The sequence below is a fragment of the Mirounga angustirostris genome, unplaced genomic scaffold (genome assembly GCF_029215605.1).
Source record: "Mirounga angustirostris isolate CCGP_5_RB_7025 unplaced genomic scaffold, mMirAng1.0.hap1 SCAF_15, whole genome shotgun sequence".
Classification (NCBI taxonomy): domain Eukaryota; kingdom Metazoa; phylum Chordata; class Mammalia; order Carnivora; family Phocidae; genus Mirounga; species Mirounga angustirostris.
In genome coordinates, this window is record NW_026991723.1 from 40,867,486 (window position 1) to 40,881,881 (window position 14,396).

Consider the following 14,396-nt stretch of genomic DNA (forward strand, 5'->3'; position numbering starts at 1 on the left):
TGATAAATAGGGGGTGGTCTTTTTCACACAGTAGATTTAGTGAGCCCAACATTGGGTGGAAACTGTCTACTTTACTCCTCATAATATAGAAACTTTCCTTTTCTTTTTCAGAAAACTGGAGAAAATCAGAGTCACAAGTGTAGAGGACACAGGCAATCTTCACAATGATCATTTAACACACTTCCGTCATTTTGTTTCTCTCATTTTCCTTCCATTCTACATCTGCAAACCCCTCAGTGGTTGCCTTACTATATCCCCAATCTTTCAATTGGATGTAGGCTCTTTCTTCTAGATTTTTTTTTAAAGATTTTATTTAGTTATTTGACAGAGACACAGCAAGAGAGGGAACACAAGCAGGGGGAGTGGGAGAGGGATAGGCAGGCTTCCCACGGAGCAGGGAGCCCGATGCGGGCGGGGCTCGATCCCAAGACCCTGAGATCAGGACCTGAGCCGAAGGCAGCTGCTTAACAACTGAGCCACCAGGTGCCCCTCTTCTAGATTTCTTAATGCATATTTTTTTACAATTTTTTTCTCACACAACTAGAAATTCTGGGTGCCGCCATGTAGAGTATGGGTTTCACGGGGTTCTCCAGGCTTTGCTGGGGGTCCCCAGAATATAAGAGCATATTCATATTAGAGTAAGTTTATCCCCTAATATCCACTTCGTGTCTTTGCACCAATCACGTCACAGTCACATACTCTAAGTTCACCAGCAAGGTAAACTCAATAGCACTGTCTGTTACCCCAAGGACCATGGGCTAGAGCAGCAAGGTAGTGTGGGAGCATGGAGTCATGGCAGAGGTTCATGAATCTATATAAACATACATGTTTATTCAATCAATACATATGAAATTGTTACTGGCATGCTGGGCTTCATAAAATTTTGACTTGAAAACAGAATCCTTGTATAAGAAATACTGGGATCCTCATGGGTCTTCGATGTGACTGAATTCAAATCTGGCATGGAGCAGTCAAGAAATAAAGAAATAAATGGCTATGCTTAAAGAATCCCAAGATAACACACAACCGAGGCTATTATAAATACCAATAAAAATAACATGTGGCAAAGAATTCCTAAAGGACCCCACTAAGTGAGAAGGGGGAAAAAAATCAACAAGATGGATTGGGGCAAAGGACAGAAAAATGAAACAGGAAGGCAGAAGAGCAGTGGGAATGAGTGAAATAAAGATGGGTGGATTTCACCTAAGTCTCAATAAGGTTTAAATTGGTTTCAATGTCCAATCTTCTGAGAATCCATCCATCCATCCGCTGCTAATGGGAACTATGACAAGCAAAAATTCATCAACGTCACTCTGCAGATCCAGGTGACCTCAAGGCCTAAAGCTAAATGCAATTTGATTGCTGATCTAGATCCATAAAGGGACCACGCAGAGTGCTGTTCAGCTTCAAAGCATAAAGGGCTTTGGTGTTTGGGAAAGTGCGTGCATTTCCCTGATGCATGATTAGAATGCTGCATACTGCTTACAGGGTAAGGTTGTCATTACACAATGTTGTAGTTTCTTTTCTTAAAACTCCTCACTACAAATAATAAAGATCTATTGAAAAACCACGAAATTAAGCCATGCTATATACTTTCTAGAAAAACATCTAAATCACGAAGCACATGCACTTCCATAGGGTAGGTATCAGACGTGTTTTGAATGTGTTTGGTTTTTGCAGTACTGAATTTGAGATCTTTCTATTGCTGAGACTTGTTGCTTAAATTCTACGCAAACACCTGAGGGAAAAGAGAAATTCCACCTGCAAGAGGTCACACAACTGCATGCTGGGCATCATGTAGACAACCAGATGCAGGAGCCCATGAGAGAAATTTGGAAAGCTCTGGATGTGTAGGGGTCATGCAGACAAGGCTTGGGTTGAATCTTCACATTTTAACGATCCCTCCCTTGTCCTAGTGCCATTGGGCAAATCTCAATCTAAGGTCAGAAATGAAGTTTATGGACACACTTTATGTGAAACACATATGGCGATCATTTCAAGTCATTTAGCAAGAAGTGAGAATTCCTTAAAGCCCCAGGTCATGGTTTCTAACCTGGACACTATTGGCTTTGGGGCCAGATAGTTCTTTGTGGCTGAGCTGTCCTGTGCATTGTAAGATGGTTAGCACCATCCCTGGCCTCTGCCCACTAGATGCAGTCACATCAGCCCCTCCAGTCAAAACTGCTTCCCGAAATTTTCAAATGTCCCTGAGGCGTAAGTTATCCTCAGTTGAGAAACATTTCCCTCAGTGATTGTAGGGTACTTATCACAACAGGAAATTTGATTTAAGGGGGAAACTAAATTTGAATTCCCAACAATCGCTACTGTGAATGGAAGACATAGGATTGATCAGTGGAGATTAAATCGGATTAGAAGTCACGAGGCTTCTGGTCCCTCTGCCATGCACAAAATGATCTCAAAGTGCAGCACAAGGAAACTGTCTTGCTTTGTTTTGTTTCCTGTCTCCGTTTAATGTCTCTTCTTTTGTTTAACTTCAGCACATATTTTAAATTTACATATTGCCTTGTTATATTTTATATATTCATATAAGCAGTGATATGATTATAAATATTTTAACAATGGACTCTCCAGAGGGAAGATATGTGTGTGTGTGTGTGTAGGTGTGTGTGTTTAATACTGATTTAAGGATGTATAGGACATAATTTATAAGTAGAAATATTAGATATACTACACTTTTATTGTAGATTTCACAGTCAGCTGATTCTTAGATAACATTTTTGTTGACGTTCCTCTAACTTTTGCTATGAATATAAGAAAAGCCATTTAAATAACCAATTTAAAATTGCAATCCAGGGATGCCTGGGTGGCTCAGTCAGTTAAGCATCTGCCTTTGGCTCAGGTCATGACCCCAGGGTCCTGGGATCGAGCCCCACATCAAGCCCCACATCAAGCCTCACATCGAGCAGGGAGCCTGCTTCTCCCTCTCCCCCTCCTCCCCGCTTGTGATCTCTCTCCCTCTCTTTCTCTCTCTCTCTCTCTAAAAAAGAAATGAGATCTTTAAAAAAAATAAAAAGTAAAAAATAAAATTGTAATCCATCCCTAAAGCCCAGCATCTGTGATCCCCCTTAGCCTGACCAACTTTTTCATTTTCCAAAGTAGTATCATGTAGAACATACTATTTAATTTATTTAGATATGAAGTATGCTCCCAAGTAAACAGGGGCCTTTGGCTCACTGATGTATTCCCAAGTCCCCTGGAGATTGGCTGGAAAACAATAGGTGCTCAATAGATACTTGTTCAATGAATGAAGGGACCTTGTTTAATCACTGTTTCCCAAGCTAAGTTGATCACCGAAACCTTTCGTCTCCCTGGCCCTATTAACATCATATTTCACAAAATTTGAAAAAATGCTAGGATAGATGATCCTCACATGTTCTTTCTAGTCCTTACTCTGGATTCTTTAGCTATGATTGTACTTTATATTAGAGTATCGAGAAAGGATGGTGTTGACAAAAGAGCATTGGACCATAAAGCATGATTGCTTCACACACAACCCATGGTATTTTCTGAGTATGTGCATGATTCTCAGCATTTGGCAATGTCTAGGGACAGCTTTGATTGTCACAGCTGGGAGGAGGGCGATAGTGGCGTTTCATGGGTAGAGACGAGGGATGCTGTAAACAGTATGCAATGCACAGGACACCCTGCCTGCCCCAGCTCACCCCCAGCCCGTGACAAAGAATTACCTGGCCCAAACTGTCAATAGTGTTGCTGTAAATGTTTATATATATATATATATATTTTTTTTTTTTTCCTGATATTTCATTTTGTGGCTACTTGAGTCATTTATATGAAGAAACAATTAACTGAAAGACTTGGGATTAAAACCCCAGCTTGGGATTTGGGACATTAATCTAGGTTAACAAGAGTGTGTGAAAAAGGCACTTAGTTGTTCTATGCCTCAGTTTCCTCACTTCCCAGAGTGTAAATAATGATGAGTCTGTACTTCAAAGGGCTTAAATGAGCCTTAATGAATACTCATTAAGTATTTTGAGTTTCTCAGTGAAAGGTTTTATAAAGCTAAAATCGTGATTAAATTATTCCTCCAACTAGATCTTCATGTATAATCAAGTAGCATATGACTTAAGAAAATTGAAAGGCTAAAAAATATTGTTCCGAGTATTCTACAACTTATCAATTCAGAAAGGATGTTATTAATCTCCATAATCTCATGCTAGGAACACCTGTGTTTCCCATTTTGTCTTTCTCTTGTGGTAATGAGAAAACAGTGTTTAGCCAGAAGCCAGCACACTAAGCACCCAAAACAAGTGCTTTACAGTCGGACACATCTCGCAACCACCTATTAGTGTGTGATTCTGGTCAGTTGCCCAGTCTCCCGAGGTCTCAGTTTCCATTAGCTTTAAAGTGAGAATTATACTCATGTCAAATGATGAAAATTAAAATTCATTTATATGTATAGAGTGCTTAATAAGCGCCATTTCCCTTTCCTTCTTCTGCGCTTTCTTCAATCCATCCGGAGACAAACACTCCAACTTCCGGCTTGCAGGTAACGTGAAATCTTTACCTCACCGAGAGTTTCAACCTCTTCCCCTGGAAGGCGTTTCATAAAAGTTGCTAAAGCATCACGGGGTGTGCCTGTTAGAAATTCCTTTGCTGTCTGATCTCTATTTGTCCCTTCTCTTTCAAAGCCAGGAATGAATAAGGGGAGCCAGAGGGAGGAGAAGAATCAGTCCTTGGAATCGTGCAGCAGCTGGAGAAGCCACCCAGAGCGATGGAGAATTTCAGCACGGGTCAACTTTTCTTTTGAAGTTCACTTTTTGTCCCCAGTGAGGACATGAAAGAGATCAATGCAGGAGATGCGTGAAGAAACTGCCTTGGTCAGAAGCTGGCTGCATTCCGTGGTCTGCAAAGGCATTTTTTGAACAGTGTGGGTCCTACGTAGCCGAGTTTGGGAGCTCTGCGGACCATCTTGAGATGGGAGCGGGGCTAGAGAACCGATCCGGCGTGTGAGTGAGTCACGCCAAGGCACGAGCCAATAAGATGAGCGCTCACTCGGAGGTCTCGCCAAGGCACGAGCCAATAAGATGAGCGCTCACTCGGAGGTCTCGCCAAGGCACGAGCCAATAAGATGAGCGCTCACTCGGAGGTCTCGCCAAGGCACGAGCCAATAAGATGAGCGCTCACTCGGAGGTCTCGAGGTCAGGGTTCACTTCCGGCTCTGCCGTTTACTCCTTTCGTGACTTCTGGCCAATTCCCTAAATGCTTTGAGCCTGATTTCCTTATCACCCTCAGAGGATTGTATTTTGCAGATTAAATTAGACAACACAGGTGAAAGCACCTCGCACAGTGCCTGAATTTAGGCACTTGGCCAAATCTAAATCTTTATGCAAATTTCCATGAATCTCCGTGTTATAAAATAATTTCTATTTACGATAAAATGTCTCCCAAATGTATTCCATGAACAATTTGTTCCATGAGCGAGTCTGGGGTGGGGTAGTGGTGGTTCTATAGTCAAATCAAGTTGAGATATGCTACATACTATATCCCTGTTGCAGAAATTCCCATAGGAGCATCTCCATGATTCTGGGATGTGATGTAGTTAAAGAGCATGCAAGCTAGCTAGCTAGCAACAACTTGATTAAATCGCGATTTCCTAACACCTTTTCTTGTGGAATATCTATTGGCCCTTCAGATTTAATATTCTATAGAAATGTTGCAATAGCAAAAATTTACTAGCAATCAAGATTCTGAACATGGGTCCCTCTTGGTTTTTAAAAGAGCCTCCTTTCTGCTCCAGATTGTACCCAATGTTCCCTTTAGCTTTATTACAGAAGGTTTTCACCCCTCCAAATAAATGGAATATTAATCTATTCATCCTGTCCAAGCCAAACAAGAACATAAAATTACACAAGACTTAGCTTATTGATGAAGAAGCATATTGACTGTTTACTTTGTGAATCATCTCAGAATCGATTTCTAATTAGAGATGGGCCACCGGATGTCTCCAGGACACTTCTTCAAATAGTCAGTCTTGTACTCATATGAGTGAACAACAGCAATCACCACCACAAGTTACATTTGTCAAAGACTTTAAATGTACAAGATGCTCTCACATGTGTTATCTCATTTGTTTCTCTTAACAAATTGTGGTATCGCCCTCATCTGACAGAAGAGATAACTAAGGCTTGCACCATCACCTAGGTCAATGGCAGACCTGAAGCTCGAACCCTGTTCTTTGACTCTAAGTCCAGTGGCTTTTTGTTTGTTATCTATGCCATAATTCCCAGTGTGTTGGACATGGAGCACACATTCATACTAATAGCTGTAACTTACTTTTTTAAAAAAAAACCTAAAACATAAAGTCCTTGAAGAGTATGGATTCCTCCTTTTTTGCTGCCTAGGTGGCCAATGACTGGAGAGAAAGAAGGGAGATAAAGTTTGCCGCTCCTTTCCCAGGAGGCCAGTTTAGCTGACTTGTTAAGAGAGGGCAACCAGTTCTTTAGTGCAATAAGGAAAACCGTGGACTCGAGAGCCACCCATCCCGGGCCTGAATCCCAGCTCCTTCACTAATTAGTTACATGAGCCTAGATGAGTCACTTCCTATCTCCGTGTTTCAGTTTTCTCATGTATAAACTCTGGATTATGATGGTATCTAACTGATTGGTGGTTGTGATGATTAAAGAAGAGCAATGAAGCAGAGTAGAGGGCGCCTGGGTGTCTCATTTGCTCAGTCGTCTTCCTTCAGCTCAGGTCATGATTCCGGGATCCTGGGATCGAGCCGTGCATCAGACTCCTGCTCAGTGGAGAGTCTGCTTCTCCCTCTCCCTCTCTCCCTCCCCCTGCTTGTGCTCTCACTTGCTCTCTCGCTCTCAAATAAATAAACAATATCTTAAAAAAAAAAAATGAAAGGAAGAAACAGAGTAGAAAACAATTGTACTGCAAATACCTGTTATATATATTGTGCATGTAACTAGGCTCTTGTGGGCTGTTTTGGAAAGACGACTATTCACAACATTGTTTCGTACTGGAATAATGGGCTTCTTGCTCCAAAAACCATCTATTTATAAATGAGGTTAGGGACAATTACACCACTCACAAATTATGAAGGGAAGTGCTGAGTAATTTCTATCTCCCCTTCCTCCTCTAAAGAAAACACTATATGTCAGAATCAAATCCGAATGACTTCTGGGTTAACCCCTGGCAGGCATGTTTTGCATCATCTTGTTCCGTTGGTTCCAATCATTTCAAGCTGATTTAGAAATCCCTTTAGCAAGGTACATGAAAATTGATATCACAGAAGCAGGAGTCTATTTAAAAGAGCCTCAATTAAGGTTATAAATTCTTCTGTGACCCTCCTATGAATTTGAGAATTACTTAACAACATAAATCGTCTTCAAAAGCAATGTCCTTTGTAACAGTGAGGAATGAAAAGGGTGTGCAGTTGAAGTAGCATCGATCTAGCACCACTGCGGGAGAAAAAAAATCCTGTCAGCCAAGCTACGTTCACATGTGGAGGCGCAGCGGTGAGCGTTAGGTCACCAACAAGTCCGGCCCATAGTCCTGTTCTTTAGTTGAATTATTAAAAAGCAAATGTAATCAATTTATTAATGATTTTGGAGCAGGACTTTTTTTCATTTTCTTGAGAACTGGAAGACACTCGTCTGAAATTGCAATTTGGTAATATATTTTCTATAAAGAAATTTTCTATAAAGTAAGGCCAAGGAATCATTTCTCTTGGACAAGATCAGTTTAATGGGTGGCGGTCCTCCATTTTAATTTTATAAACTCATGATTATATTATTTTTTCTTTTTTTTATTCTTATGTTAATCCCCCTACATTACATCATTAGTTTTAGATTAGTTTAGATGAAGTGTTCCATGATTCATTGTTTGTGCATAACACCCTGTGCTCCATGCAGAATGTGCCCTCCTCAATACCCACCACCAGGCTAACCCATCCTCCCACCCCCCTCCCCTCTAGAACCCTCAGTTTGTTTTTCAGAGTCCATCGTCTCTCATGATTATATTTTAATGGCAAAGCCCAGGTCTTCCTTATTCATGCCTATTTCCTCAGCATCTAGTACTGTGAACCTGGCATATGATAGCCACTCAATAAAAATCTGTGAATGTTATGAATCTGAGCCAGGTACTACCCTTTATCAGAGCAGATGGAGGCGGGACTCCGGGAATGAATTTTGCTGAGGATACATTTTTCTAACAATGACTATAGAGACCTCTGCTGGCAATTGTTGGAACTACAATTCAGGGTCAGAAAAACTAAGAATGGCGAGAACAGAGGTGAATTTGTTTTCTTCCTTTGTCCATATTCTGTCATAAAAGGTACAGAAAGGGGCTGTACCGCTTACGGTGTGTGGTTTTACGAGGTTACAGCAAACACTGAAATTTGGATAAATGAGCAACTTTTCTATGAGAGGACTGGGAAGGGTGTCAAATTTTAAAAGAAAAACACAGCATAAGGAGAATCGGACTCTGATTAACATTTCTGTGATTATCTGATAACTGGTAAGTTATTAAAGCTCTACATTCAAGAGAAATTTAGAACAGGGGCCCAGTCAGAAATATTAGGATGGTTCATCTTGTTCATTGTGAGGATGTTACCCTTGTTGTACATTTCATACAATTTCGAAGTGTCCCTTAGTATTTTTCCAAGTCTATTTTCCCTCTTACACTGTCTTCATCTTACCTGTGATCTGTTTATTAATTTATAGAAGCAGTCACAAGTAATCATTTGGGAGGTTTTTTTGTTTGTTTGTTTCTTTGGAGGTAAGAGATGTTTTGCGGACCCTTCCTGACTACCCCATTCTTCCTGCTGTAGGTATTTTCAAAGACTGGTTACTAACACAGTCCTAGAGTGACCTCTTGCTGCACGATTTGTCCATGAGCCTGCAAGCTCAGTCCTGGATGTGAGTGAATTATCAAGACAGAAACCGCTCTGTGTGCAAAAGTATATGCATTTACATGAGTAATATGAGTGATCCAGCACTCTATACCTTAACTTTTTAATATTCCCATACCCTATAAGGCTACTGGCTTTCCCATTATCATACATTAGAAAGAAAACTCTTTCTCCAAAATAAATTCGATGTGAGCTTCTAAAATGGCCTACCAATTGATCTTTGGATTTTGTTTGAAAAGAATATTTCACATTCATAATCAGATACATTCTGGACATTATGTATAAGACCACTAAATAAGCAAAATCATTTACATTTGAGGAGTCGCAGAGTTCCCTGTGGGGTCCATGATTTGAAATTCCATGATATCTGAATTCACTTCCAAAGATGGGTTAATGATGTAAAGAATGGTCTTACTGTTTAAGTCCTTTTGGATAAATTTCTCATGGATAAATTCACCTACAAGAAAGAAAGGAATGAATTTCAAGGGGAGTCAAACAAAATATTAAGCGAAAGCTGATAAATTATATGGCTATTTTATTTTAAGCACAGCTTTAAAAACAGCCGAAGTATATATTTTTAAAGAAATTAACATTATTGCAAGCATCTTAAAACTCATATGCAATAAGCTTAAATTAGCTTTAAAATTTACTTTGGCTCAGAAATATTGTGCCTTAAAGAAAATATAAAAATAGAGGGAAAGTAGGAAGATACAGTAATAAAATCTCTAATTCTGTGCCATCCTTTTTAGTGACATATTTTGATCATTGTCTTCATAAAGCAGAAATAATATACAATCCGGAGAAACCATTATACCCCTCCCAATTTTTTTTTTTTTTGTTAATGAACTGACAACATTTAGAATTCCTGATAAAAAGAAAATTAGTCACAAGTATGAAATGGGTCCTGACGCTGTGTGTTCCTCTGAATATATTATAATCTGGATGTTAAAAAGAATTGTAAACAATAAACAGCTGTGTATCGGTATTTGATTCTCCCACTCAAGATGAATTTTGGAAAGCTCAGCCTCAAACCCTCTTTAGCACCAATACTGATTTATAAACTGCACCTATCAGTAAGCCCTGGGGAATGTTTACCAAATAGGCCTACACTTAATTAAATTACTCTCTAGCTTTGCCAGCTATGGGGTATTTTAAGATGAGCAATTACAAGGATTAAGGAAGGCAGTACCTGTTGTGTTCTCCAGATGTCCATGTTGGGGGCCTCGTAAAATCTTAAAGATGATCAGATCATCATCGGTGTCAGGGTCTGATGCCTTCAACACGTGGGAAGTGAGGTAAATCCCGTAACAGCCATTTTTCAGGAGCCCCACTTGAGAAGGGGAATTCAAGTGTGTGATGTAGGGGGCTGTTTTGTCCAACTGGTCAACCTGGATAGTCAATAATTATGTACAATCTTATACAAAGGTTTCTCATCTCCAAGCAATATAGGGTCTTAATGGTTAACAATGATAATCTATCCCAAATTTCAGATTCCCTACCCTCCTCATTTGTTCATTTCTGCTAAAGGCTGGCTCGTTCACAGTATCCTCAGTAAATATCATAATGCCTGGAACAAAGGCTAACTTTCCATTGTAAACTTTGACCCAGCTTTGTTAATGGTCCATTGTCTGGCTCTCCTATTAGGACATAATCTCCCTGATGGCAGACATCATGTCTCCACCCCTACCCCTCCCTTTATTCCCTGCACCTGGCATAGCGCCTGAACCGGAAGAGCAGCTCAAGGGATACTTGTTGAATGAATACATTAAAATTGACCCAAAAATTGTACTGCAAACTTAACATTAGCTCCAGAGGAGGATTCTTCCATTTTCCCAGTATTTGGTGATATACAGAAATAAGCTTATAAAGATATACATAAGGATATGCATCACGAATGCATTGAACGTTTTGGGGGCACGTCTTTGCTCAAATGGCATAAATGTTGGATAAAAAACAGAAACACTGGGGTGCCTGGGTGGCTCAGCTGGTTAAGCATCCAACTCTTGATCTCAGAGTTGTGAGATCGAGCCCTGAGTCGGCTCCACACTGAGCATGGAGCCTGCTTAAGATTCTTTCTCTCCCTCTCTCTGTCCCTCCCCTCCCACTCACACACACTCTCTCGCTCTTAAAAACAAAACAAACCAAAAAAACCCAGAGATACTTAAGAAAAAATTGAAAAGTGATTATTTATAGGCATTTGTGTATTTAATTCACTGAGGATGAGAACCAGGTAACTAAACAGGTAGACTCAATTTGCAAAAATACTGAGTGGATGGGCAACTGCTCATGAGTGCAAGAGGCACAGAGGCTCAAGCACGGCAAAAGGCCTCACTCAGGTATGGTACGAAGCTCGGTCCATCTTGCAAATGACTGTTGGAAGTTAGGGAAGGAGCAGGTTTGAATGGAGAAGCACAGTTCACCACTCATACTGGAAAACAAGTATGGGACCATGGTCTCCATTCCTATTACTCCTAACCATTCAATTCTTAACTTCATTTATCCCAGAATGATACTGTAGTAAATCTCGGTTCACCCTAGCTAAGTAAAGAGTAAGTGCCATGATAAGACTTGTAGAGTCTTGTATGGGATGATATATAGGATGATGTAATAAACTATTATTCAGCTATTTTAAATACCGAGGTAGGAGGAACTGAAAATAAATAATTTCTACAACTGAGTATGAACTGGTAAAAACAACAACAACAACAACAAAACCCAGTAAGTTGTAGAATAGGAGATGACTATAGTACCATTTTTGTTCATCTATATGTTCATACAGACATAGACAAAATTCTGGGAGCATTTACACAAACCTGTTCAGTTGTCTTGGGGTGGGGGAAATATCAGGCTTCATTATGTATTTCTATATGGAATTTTCTAACAACCAAATATTTTTTTCCCTCTCAGGTTAGCAAGGTTCTTTTTTTACTTACAAAAATAATCATACATCATTTTGGTAACTGTTTAGAGGCACAGGCATTTTTATCTTTTGCTGGAGGGGTGCAAATTAGTGAAAATTTTAAATTTGGCATATATATATATATATGTATATAATGTATATATACACTGATCAAAACTTCCACTTTTTTGAGTATGTCCTGCAAAAATAGATATGTACACAAGATGTGTGCGGGTATACATACATATATATATACACATATATACATATATATGTTCATTAAATATAATTTATAATAGCAATTAACAAAAAAATCCATAAAACTATAAGTCCAACAGCGGATTTATAAACCATCTCTACCTGACACTGAACGCTATTCAACCTTTAAAAATTATGTTTTCAAGAAAGATCTAATGACATTAGGAAATTTTTATAACATCATGAAGAGTAGAAACAGGCAATATGCTTGATAGTACATATAATATCCTCCCTTTTTTTTTTAATTGCACAGCATAAAAGAATGAAAGGAAGCCACCAAAAGTAGTTATCTTTGTTTTGTTTGTTTTTTGCTTTTTACAATTTTATTTATTTGAGAGAGAGCCAGAGAGAGTACAAGCAGGGGGAGGGGCAGAGGGAGAGAGAGAAGCAGACTCTCCACTGAGCAGGGAGCCTGACTCGGGGGCTCAATCCAGGACCCCGGGGATCGTGACCTGAGCCGAAAGCAGACGCTTAACTGACTGAGCCACTCAGGTGCCCCAAAAGTAGTTATCTTTGAGTGGTATGATTATGAAGGATTTTTCTTTCTTGTCCCTTTCTGTAGCTTATGAATTCTTTACAATAAACAATTATTTTACAAATAAAAAAAAGCAACAACAATTTTCAAAAGTTACAGTCATTCTCTTCTCCTAAAAAGTGTGCATGACAACCTCAGAGCTATGCAACTGGGTGGGAGGCAGGGAGTCAAATAGTTATCATGGCCTTTTGGGGGAGAAGCCCCTTCAACCATGATGGCCAGTAGGCCAGTAAGAGAGATGGTGAATGGCAGGTGAGAAAAATAAAAATACTCAGAGCCATGAAAGAAATCCTCAATGTTATAACCAGCTGAATGCAGATGTGGGTTTTTTTTTTATGTTGTATTTTCCTTAAAATCAAAAGTGCTACAAAAGGAATAAATGGCTGTTGTGATCATTTGTTTTAAAAATATTTTTTAAAATATATATATTTTTATATATATATTTAATTTGTTTATATTTAAATCTTTATATAAATATAATTTATATATATTTTATATTAAAATTTTTATTGTATATTTAATATATTTTAAAAAATAAAAACTCTGGTTACATGGTCTCCTATTGTGTCTTTGGTCACACCTGCCCCTAGTCTCATTAAACTTCTTCAAAAATAGGTCTTCTGGCTTAGTAGATCAGAAGCATTTGAAAATATTGGAGTCCAAGGCATTTTTTTTTTTTAAAGAAAAAAGGCTACATCCTTTGAGAACTTGGGTTCACTGAAAATCATCCCAGACACGCGCAAACCACAGAAAGCAGCGACACTGGTCCTTCCTCCCTCACCACCAGCCCCATCCCCATTTAGAGAAGAGTACAAGACTCACTGCAGCAAGACTGCAGTGTCCCGGTCAGACAGCCGTGATTTCCTACAACATGGATGTCAGGCTGTGCACGCTGGTATCAGCAGAACGCAGCTGTGTTTTACCCTTGTGAAGTCCCGCAGCTTTGCCCTCGGTTCCACTCAGGATGGGACCATAAGAGTGGTGCACCCCCGCTTGGGAGATTTATTTGGACAAACTCGTGACTCAGTGGTGGACAGTAGATCGTCTTACCAAAGAAGCTCTTGAAGGCAAGAGACTGAGGGGCATCCGCCACTTAATTCCTAAACTGCCTGACCTCTCTGCTCTGAAAGACCAGAAAATTGGGGGGAATTATGGGAGAAAGTTTGAGGCTTTCCTTATCTACACATAACTGTATTGTATGGCAAAACATACCTCGTACTTTGGATGAAAAAGAGTCTTTACAACATATATCCAACACTTTCCTATCAGTAAATTCTGCAACTACCCAAGAGATCACTCTCTCACAATAACCGTGCTCTGTAAGATGAGTGTTGGTGTTGGGACAGGCCTGATTTAAGTTCTGATACTTCTTTTTTTTTTTTTTTAAGATTTTATTTCTTTATTTGGCAGAGAGACACAGCGAGAGAGGGAATACAAGCAGGGGGAGTGGGAGAGGGAGAAGCAGGCTTCCCGCTGAGCAGGGAGCCCGATGCGGGGCTCGATCCCAGGACCCTGGGACCATGACCTGAGCTGAAGGCAGACGCTTAACGACTGAGCCACCCAGGCTCACCCAGGCTGATACTACTTCTAAATTCTACTCTCTTTTCCTTCTCTACTCTACAGGGTAGGAAGGAACTCTTATGCCCGTACTAGAATGTATAACTCCTATAAATTTGCAGCCAAATAGACTGAGAAAAGTATTACTTGTTGGACAGTATAGTGACATTTCTCTACCTAGTGAGAGCAGTGAGGAGTCAGGAAAAAATACATTAATAGATTGAAGAGTGGGATGAGACAAATAACAA

General features: G+C 39.8%; 1 protein-coding gene across 1 annotated transcript in view; it reads right to left on the minus strand.

Annotated features, from left to right (window-relative positions):
• The window catches only part of FREM1 (FRAS1 related extracellular matrix 1), a 290,889-nt gene that overhangs the window by 27,228 nt on the left and 249,265 nt on the right, over positions 1-14,396 (minus strand). Inside the window, exons 34-35 of the mRNA XM_064579475.1 lie at positions 10,089-10,287; positions 9,212-9,356 (exon numbers count right to left, since the gene is read on the minus strand). Of these exons, the coding sequence (XP_064435545.1) occupies positions 9,212-9,356; positions 10,089-10,287 (344 nt within the window). The remainder of the gene's footprint in view (positions 1-9,211; positions 9,357-10,088; positions 10,288-14,396) is intronic.